Source organism: Stegastes partitus, unplaced genomic scaffold (genome assembly GCF_000690725.1).
Source record: "Stegastes partitus isolate 25-593 unplaced genomic scaffold, Stegastes_partitus-1.0.2 Scaffold2014, whole genome shotgun sequence".
Lineage (NCBI taxonomy): Eukaryota > Metazoa > Chordata > Actinopteri > Pomacentridae > Stegastes > Stegastes partitus.
The window spans coordinates 17,078-27,005 of record NW_007579745.1 but is presented as its reverse complement, the minus strand read 5'-3'; the positions used below and the strand labels follow the sequence as shown (position 1 = coordinate 27,005).

The 9,928-nt window shown below is 41.1% G+C and overlaps 1 protein-coding gene across 1 annotated transcript in view; it reads right to left on the bottom strand.

Annotated features, from left to right (window-relative positions):
* Window positions 1-8,857, bottom strand: part of chrna8 (cholinergic receptor, nicotinic, alpha 8) — a 44,952-nt gene extending 36,095 nt beyond the window's left edge. The window contains exon 1 of the mRNA XM_008303475.1: window positions 8,788-8,857. Within this exon, the coding sequence (XP_008301697.1) occupies window positions 8,788-8,857 (70 nt within the window). The remainder of the gene's footprint in view (window positions 1-8,787) is intronic.
* Between the last annotated feature and the right edge of the window lie 1,071 nt (window positions 8,858-9,928).

Here is a 9,928-nt window from a genome sequence, read left to right as displayed (position 1 = left end):
TAAACCCCTATTATGCAATTTAATGAACTATATTTGTCTGTCAAACAGGATTAAGGAATGCCTCCTTTTGGTAAGACCATAAGTTATATCAATGAAGAAAAACAGTCCATCTTTTGTAATGGAGATTACACAGATTACCTATGTTTGAAAGCCACATGAGCAGCAGAGGTGTTTGGTTAACCACCACTAAATACCTCAGATCTAACACATACACTATATTGCCAAAAGTATTCACTCACCCATCCAGATAATCGAGATCATGTGTTCCAATCACTTCCATGGCCACAGGTGTATGAAATCAAGCACCAAGGCATACAGACTGTTTTTACAAACATTTGTGAAAGAATGGGTCGCTTTCAGGAGCTCAGTGAATTCCAGCATGGTACTGTGATAGGATGCCACTTGTGCAACAAATCCAGTCATGCAATTTCCTCGCTGTTAAATATTCCACAGTCAACTGTCAGCTGTATTCTAAGAAAATGGAAGTGTTTGGGAATGACAGCAACTCAGCCATGAAGTGGTAAGCCATGTAAAGCGCCTCTTCGTACTATGCTGAAGCGCATAGTGCGAAGAGGTTGTCAACTTTCTGCAGAGTCAATCACTACAGACCTCCAAACTTCATGTGGCCTTCAGATTAGTTCAAGAACAGTGCGCAGAGAGCTTCATGGAATGGGTTTCCATGGTCGAGCAGCTGCATCTAAGCCATACATCCCAAAGTGCAATGCAAAGCATCGGATGCAGTGGTGGAAAGCATGCTGCCACTGGACTCTAGAGCAGTGGAGGCATGTTCTCTGGAGTGACGAATCGCGCTTCTCCATCTGGCAATCTGATGGACAAGTCTGGGTTTGGCAGCTGCCAGGAGAACGGTACTTGTCTGACTGCACTGTGCCAAGTGTAAAGTTTGGTGGAGGGGAGATTATGGCGTGGGGTTGTTTTTCAGGAGCTGGGCTTGGCCCCGTAGTTCCAATGAAAGGAACTCTGAATGCTTCAGCATACCAAGAAATTTTGGACGATTCCATGCTCCCAACTTTGTAGGAACACTTTGGAGATGGCCCCTTCCTATTCCAGCATGACTGTGCACCAGTGCACAAAGCAAGGTCCATAAAGACATGGATGGCAGAGTCTTGTGTGGATGAACTTGACTGGCCTGCACAGAGTCCTGACCTCAACCTGATAGAACACGTTTGGGATGAATTAGAGCAGAGACTGAGAGCCAGGCCTTCTCGTCCAACATCAGTGTGTGACCTCAAAAATGCGCTTCTGGAAGAAAGGTCAAAAATCCCCATAAACACACTCCTAAACCTTGTGGACAGACTTCCCAGAAGAGTTGAAGCTGTTCTAGCTGCAAAGGGTGGACCAACATCATATTGAACCCTATGGATTAGGAATGGTATGTCACTTAAGTTCATACGCAAGTCAAGGCAGATGAGCAAATACTTTTGGCAATATAGTGTATCTTGGTTTGGTCTTTATTACACATATGAGCTTTATGAATGGATTCAAGCAATATGAGCTGGGATCTGTGATGAATACATTTAAACTGCTACTAGAATCTTACAATTTTCACAAAGCTTTATAATCCAATAGTAGGCTCAGATTTGTTGTAGGCTGCAAGATATTTTTGAAGTTTTAAAAGATGCACCTGAAGAAAATGCTATCTAGACTCAAGGCACAAGGTCTTTTCATGGGGTGAATAAATGTGTTGCTATGTGAACTGTTGAAGGGGATACTTGATGGTAGTCATGTCTTGTAAAGCAGAGAGGTGGACTGGTGAGACTGTGGAACTGCCTGATTCAGTTACCAGGGAAAAGACGAAAGAGATCTTTAACTGCCACAGTTCACTCTATTTTCCCTAGCTGCTGCCATATTTTCAATTTCCCATTTGAGTTTAATTGATAGGAGTAATTTGCAGTGTCACATATTAGAAGTCCAAAAAAAATAATTATTGAAGATCTGTAAGAGAAGATAGTAGGAGGAAATTTGTAAAGAGTCAAAGATTAGAAAGTACATTCAAATTAAAGATAATTACTATGCAGAACCAGATATAAAATGACATTTACAGAGGTGCCTGTGTGTTAGCTGCTGCTTTGCTACCGACAGTGAAAGTAGACAGATATGAAGGCGTTCCTGAAAAGCAGCATTTTGTGTCTTTCTTGTGATCCTGCTGTTGCTGAGGATTAATGTCATTTTGTATTCCCCTGTCCTTTGTACAGTGGCTTGATTAATTGCTTATTAGATAAGATTCAAATGAAGAATTCTTTTGGTTTTCTCATGTTATTGAGTTGTTGTTTTTTTTAATGAGGAGACCTTTGCTTTGTAGAGATATATAGAAGATGCCCGACAGCTGAGACAAAGGACACCGTATTTGATATAACAGGGCATTTCCGTTGTATAAATTGAGTGTTCTGAGATGTACTCTTTTTGGATTTAGCGATGATGATTTGTCAGATGGCTGTTAAAGTGATTGTTAATTGTCTTGTGTGTGTCCATATGGGCTGGTCACCAGAAAGGTACAGAGCACTCAAATAAATCATCAATCAATCAAATCAGTACAAGACGCTGGGCCAGGTTAGTTTAGAAACATTAGTGAGTAAAAATCAATCAGTACCACCCTTCCTAATGTCATCATATTATACTGAATATGGCAGAACACTGAACCTGTAGCTCCAAACAAGTTAAAATTCTGCCTTAATAAGCCCTTCAGCATTGATTCACTTCTACTGCACACACAGGTACATATTTTCAGTTTACCACTTATACTTGGTGTTAAGTGTTTCAGTGTGCTGTATGTTTGTTTGCTTCCTTAGATTGTTTCCAGTGTTGCTGTAGCATGTAAATCCCCCCTCCCGGGAGTAGTAAAGTCATATTATTTCTTGAAAAGACTGCAGTTTTCAAGGGCAGCTGTGTGAGCAGGACTGTACTGAAAATCAACCTGATGGTGACTGCACAAGAAGTCCCTGATGTGATGTTTATTCATTATTTTTTTGTTTGTTTGTTTGTTTTGTTTTGTTTTTTATTCACATAACCTGCATATAAACACACACACACACACACACAGTGTATATATATTTATACACTATATATCGTATCGTATGTAGTTCCCTTCATAGGTGCCTTATGCTTTCTAGGAAAATAACATTTACATGTTTGCAGCATTATTCTGCTGACTTATGGTGGCCAGTTTTAGCATCTTTTAAATATGAATCCATCTATGCATCCATCCACTATCTATACACCGCTTAATCCTCACTAGGGTCGTGGGGGGGGTGAAGGCAAGGGACACCCTGGACAGGTCACCAGTCTATCGCAGGGCTACACTCAAAGACAGACAACCATGCACACTCACATTCACCTCAACATGTTTTTGGGCTGTGTGGGAGAAAGCCGGAGAACCTGGAGAGAAGCCACGCTGCACGGCACGCGAACCAACGACCTTCTTGCTGCAAGGCAACAGTGCTACCAACTGCGCCACCTTGCAGCCCTTAAATATGAATCACAAATGTAAATAAAATATACACAGAATCATTTTGGCCTTCACCTACAAAGAGAACAGTGTTCAAAGAGACTTCAGTAAGAAATTCAACCTGTACCAATAAATGTGAGGAAGGGGGGGAAAAAAACAAAAAAACGAGACTTTGACAAGTGATAGGGAGGAAGTATTTTTTCCTGCTCTGTGGTAGGCCTTATCCTCAATATTTCTAACACAGATAGCCACATCCTCAGAATATTCATCTTACCCTCAGAGCCCCCCCACTGACACACAGAGTCCTGCCCCAGTTTTCCTCGGTCAAACCACACTTGTACATGTGTCTTCTTGTATCTCCCACATCACAACAGTTTTCAGCTATAAACCCTGCTCTCATTGACACATACACTGAACATATCAACACAGAGTCTTCACATGACCTGAAGGCATCTGTCAGTCTCAAATGGCTACCATACATCTCTTTCACTGCATTAGTAAGTTCACGTATATCCATTTCAAAGCCCACTGGGGGCTCTATTCAGTCCTAAATCATTAAAGCTTGGTTGCATTGTACAGAAATATATATATATATAAACAAATCCTTTTTTTTATTGTTGGGATGCTGCAGCCATAGACTGAAAGGCAATTTAGTTTATGAGTTCTTCACCCTTGAAGGTACACGCTGCCTTCAAAATCATTTTTACAGACTTGGTGTCCATGCTGTTCTCATTTTTTTTCGTCACAGACAATGGCAGTCACGGGGGTTACAAATCACTGATATACAATGTGCCAGACATTTTACATGAATCATTCCCATTGAACTGTTGTGTTCTCCTCTTGTATGGATCGAACTCCTAAAACAATGGAGTCCAGTAAAGGAACTGGATAGAATCTCGTCTTATGGTCTCTTATTTCTACAAACTCTGCATCTCTTTGTCATTCAGGCTTTCTTGAAAATTTGATGCCTCCAATTTGAGATCAGCCTGATGACACTGGAATGGCATCATCGGGATGTTTATTCCCGGAGTTACAAAAGTCATTACACAGCTCTTTTAACAGGCTGAGCAGAAGGGATAGACCAATTATCAGCCAGGCAGATTATCGTGGCCGATATTTGTCTTTTTTCTGAATATCTGCATCATTTTTTGATGAAGCCACTATCACTGTGTGGTCTCAGAAATATCTTTTAAGCAGAGACTGACCAAGAAATGCAAGCTGTTGCCACAAACGAGGAAATTAGCTAAGTTGGAAGGCAGCCTCAGATTACCTTAAGTCAGAGTCTGAAAAACATTAACTAATAATGCTTTAGGATATGGACCTTAGTGGGCAATGAAAGCATAAAACAGTAAAAGATTAAGAAAATGAAGAAGAACAGCAGACAGAACTGCAGAAGATAAACTGATCAATCTCAGTTGATCCCACATAAACAGAGGAAAGCATCAGAATTTAATCACTCCAATTCCTCTTTTACTTTTTCAGTTATAGTCATTCTTATTCATGAAGAAGCCCAGTTATGAGTGACAGGCTCCTTGCTATCACGTTACATTTATTGTATATTAGTTCCCAGTCTTGATTATCTGCCTTTCTTGATTGCCAATAATCGGTATTGGCCCTGAAAAACCCATATTGATCAATTCCTCCTGAGCAGTGCTAACTATGGCCTGCAAAGTAAAATTAGTGGAGTGCTCCTTTGATGAAAAGTGAAATATAATAAAAGCTGAAACAGGTCCACATAACTTCCAACCATGTAAATTGTTCGACGGCTGCTACAGAATAGCTTCACTCTGTTAAACAAAGTCCTCATCTGTTCTTCTACCATCTTATTGTAACATATTGGTGCCAGAGGGGCAACTTCTAACAGCTTGTGGCTTCCAGCAATAAAAATGACACTTGAGCACAGTAGGCCAAAGAGTGACTTGAGCACAGGAGAGCTAGTCTTTAATGCCCTCAAAAGACTGTTTAGTTTAAAGCGAGCAGTAAAAATGAATAGCACAAAGAAGAACAATAAATACAGGGCCATTGTGCGACTGTAACTGAGACCATCAGAGGGAATGAATGAAAGCAGGAGGACAACCCAGTGTCAATATTTACAGCAGCTGACAAGGAATATTAAAGCCTGTTTAAAAGGCTGGTAGCTGACGGGATAAATAACGATCGTTGCTTCTTCTTGTGCGGTAACATCTCTGCTTTGATAAATCAAACCACCGAGAAAAATTGTCACTTGCATTTTGCAGCTTATAGACTTTATGTATTGTTGTCGTAATTATGTATATCTACATGTTGGATTATACATTATTAACTTTTCCCTGATGGATGCTCCCTTCAGTTTTGCATCACTGCTACTGGTAAGAATAATGTATTCTATCACATTATACCGTATGTGTTATTACAGTCTTCCACTCGAGATATGCACAGTTTAGGTCTCAGGAATTCACCTGAAACCAGACAACACTCAACTCGGGAACAGTCATCATGACAATACTCACGAGGACTGTGCCACCACAGAGACAGATTAAGTATTGATTAGCCTCAAGCAATCTGAACATGTAGGAGACTTGGCCAAGTTTAAAATCGAACCGCATTAAAGCGGCTGGTTCACGAATATCTGTCAAAGATCGATACATATCCAGAATCCAACAGACAAGCAGGACGGAGTAGCTGAATGTGACTGGGTCAACTTCTTTTCCTTTTAGAATATCAAACAAGGTCACGTCATTAGCCTGTGTAAATACGTTTCGTGATGTATTTCTGTTGCATGACCATGGAAAATGAGATTTTTCATGCATCATGCAAGTTTTGCTGGTGACACATTTGCTCCGTATTATCATGTTGGATCCATTTATGCAGTGAGCAGTGAAGCATTATTTGCCATAAGAAACTGTCCTTGAAGCTGCATTCATTTATTTATGGCTCCTTTGTGCAAACAGCCTTTGAACAAAACACAGATAACTATACAGTAAAGGTCATTTAGTAGAAATGTTACCAAACAGTTGGATATATAGTTAGACATGCAGCAGGCACTGAGCAACTCGATTTTGGTCTCCACAGCTTCCAGAGGGAAATATGGCTCATGACCACGTAGCTGTTCCATTATATTCAGAAGCTAGTTAGCTAAACTGGTGTGCAGTAGATTTATCAGAGCTCTAATCAACCTAGAAACGAGCTGAATAACAGTGGCAAGACTGAAACAGAATGGGAAAGTTGCATGCCAAAAAGCAAAACAGTGAGCTTAAAGACCATCAACTGCTTAGTTGAATGAACTAGCATCATTTTGTGACTTTGAGAAACTCATGACACATTAATTGTTAATATAAAAATATTTCTTTATGCAGCTTTAAAAAAAAAGCCGCATCAATTTCAATTGCAAAAAGCTCTTTTAGTCTCCATTCACAAACACTTGCAACTGGAGTATGACTGAAGGACAAAACAAAAGACCTAAAAGCATATTTAAAGTCAATCAGAATGTCTGAGGCTGCTGAATAAAAGCCTCAAAAACAACTAATCAGCAACCATGGACGTCTGTCTGAGTCATCCAGAATGCAGACCCATGAATTATTCCAATTGTGCTTTCATTTACAATCATTTACATTCAGTGATTCACAGAATAATTGTCTCTTGACCTAATGCTGCCTTCAGGGGTGAATCCAAATAAACATTATTTTGCTCAGACATAAACACAGCCTACAGAGGCCCATTTTGGATGTCTGCATATGCAAAGTTGCATTCAAGCTTTTGATAGAGTTTTTGGATAGCAAATACGAGTTACAGACAGTGAGTGTAGGCGTTAAGCTGATCTTTCTGTGAAGTGTTTCCTTTTTAATTTCCTCTCAGACTAAGAAAAGATATTGTCCCACTATCTTATAAGCAACAACTGTCCAACACTTCTGCGACGAGCCTTCTGCATATTCAGATAATCGCATGTTCAGTGAGCTATAGCAACACTGGAACACTAAACACTAAATCTGACACCCTGTCCCCCAAAAAGAAGCTAATTGGATGGACTGTGTCAGGAGCAGAGGGTGGACACAATAACAGCCGAACATCAATGAACCAGTCTCCCTTTAATTTCAGGACAGCGCAAATCCTCCTTGAAACGTTGTCCTACAAATTGTTCCTTGAGCTCTGTGGGGGGAGGAAATCCTTCACTTCATTCAGCGATGAAAGAGCTAGACGTCTATTTGGCACGCTGCTCTCCAGACGTTTTCCTTGAAGACTCACAGATGTTTATTTCTGGTGATTAGACATCTGACTTCATTTCTGTGTCTCGGAAACTGCTCTGCAATTGAGTTTAGCAGTGGGGCAAGAGCATCTTGACATATGGCAAGAAATACGCCTTTTCCTGCGTAGCCACTCTAATATTCACAACATGTGTTCAGCTGCCTTTGTCATAGCAAACTGGCCTCTTTAAGGTACAATTTTCTGTCTATGCTATCCTGTTGTAACCTCATGTGAGGATATTTACACAGATGGGAGCCTTCTTACTTCTACTCTCACCTGTTTGATTGTTGGAGCTCTTAAACAAAAAATAAAATGAAGGGTCTCAACACTGGCTGAATTCACAGACCAATCTATTTGCAGCATAGTTTAATCTACTTCTGAGACTAGCTGTTCAAATCTGACATGCCTCTATCTCCAGACCTTTTTTTTTTTCTCTCCTTCTGCTTCACTCAGATATTGTAAATATACCTAAAAGTACCAATAAAACAAGACTGCATGAGTAACATGTCAGTGCAACTGCTCCCGAGCAGAAATATAGAATATAACAAAGGATTTAAACATATTACAGAGATTTAGGGTCCTTTAGCCCACTTCTACTGTAGTCAATCCTTTCGCAGCAGATTACACTGGAAGGATGAACGGCCCCATGGACTTCTCACATCACCACCGGGACGCCCTCCTTATTGTGAGCCAGATGTTGTCAGTCTATTAAAGAATGCTCAATGGCGTGCGCAATGTTGCAGGATTCAGCCTTTGCGCATACAGTGTAGCACAAATATTAACCATAATGTGCATATAGATGGATAAATGACATCACCTTCCTAAATGAATATGACTATAACAAACATTTCCACCAAAATATTCCAATGTGCATTGCTTTTTACAATTATTACACGTTTCTCTCATGCCAGATGTGCTATCGAACTAAGCCGAAGTCTGTCGCAGCAGCAGCTCTTATCTCTCTGAGACATTTCTATGTAAATGACGCGCAAATGGCACAAATATAAAGTGCCCAAGCTGCGTTTCTTTTGCCTCTCTCGGTCTCTTCTGGCATCTTTTGACACTGGTCTACATGTACTGAGACTAAAGCTCCAGTGACCCACCTTGACAGCAGAACGTTGCCCACAGGTAAACGCCAATTAATACAGATCCAGCGCGCTTCCGAGGCTCCATGGCAGCGACGGAGCAGAACTCCTTCTGTATCCCGCCGGAGATGTCAAACTTGGAGGGAGCGCAGCTTTGTCAGAGTGCTGGTGCTGCTCTATCTCTCTCTCCCTCTCTGTCTCTGTCTCTCCTTTTCCTCCTGTCGGATGCTGGAAGAGACGCACGGGTACGCACAGGCGCGAACACACACACACACAACCGATGTCTGTCTTCTTTAGTTTGGGTCGACAGCCACCTGAGAAGTCACTCTGGATTCAGCTCCCCTCCCTCTCTCTCTCTCTGCGCTCAGCTGTATTTTTTATGTCAGACATTTCGATCTCGCCCTCTCCTGATGATGACAGCCACCTGTCCTACGGCTGCTGCTGCGTAATACCGGCACCTTCGTCAGGGTTTGTCCCCTCCAGTCATTTCGGGCTCATCCTCATCCGCTTTATGGATGGTGACTAAAGGAATACGCATCACCTCAAAGCGCGCACGTCCCCAACAGAGGGCGACATGCCCCGCCCCCTCAACTTTGAAAAACTTTTTGTTTAACTCATGTAAGTGTTTCATTGTAGGAACACTTTGAATTCAGCCCTGTTTTTCATTTCTTTCATACTTTTCTGAGTCACTCTGATCTCCTCACCATCCTAAAATTGGATCCCCACCTCCTGCAGATGGAAAGAATGGATCTAATACAAATTGAGCTGAACTGGGTTTTTAAAAATCCCTTAAAAACTGCAGATCAAGAGAGTGATTCCCACTGTCTACTGTTTTCATTGAGGAAACTTTCCACTTTAATCTGTTCGCAGTTTTGTCACTTTCCATATTCACTTCCTGCACCTCATACTCTTCCCTACTTGCAACTTTGACCTCTTTTGCAAGGAGACTAAAGCACTGACAAAGCACACCTTCATACAACACCCTCACTACTCATTTTCCTCCTTTTCTTTCTTGAATGGAGGAGCCATTGTGGCACCATTTCACGAAAAGAGGTCACCTTTGTAGAGTAAGTATGGGTAGGTATCTAAAGTCCTGATTTTTGGCAATGATAACCACAAATAGTTCCTTGTTACATTGTTCATGTAGTGTTTTATATAC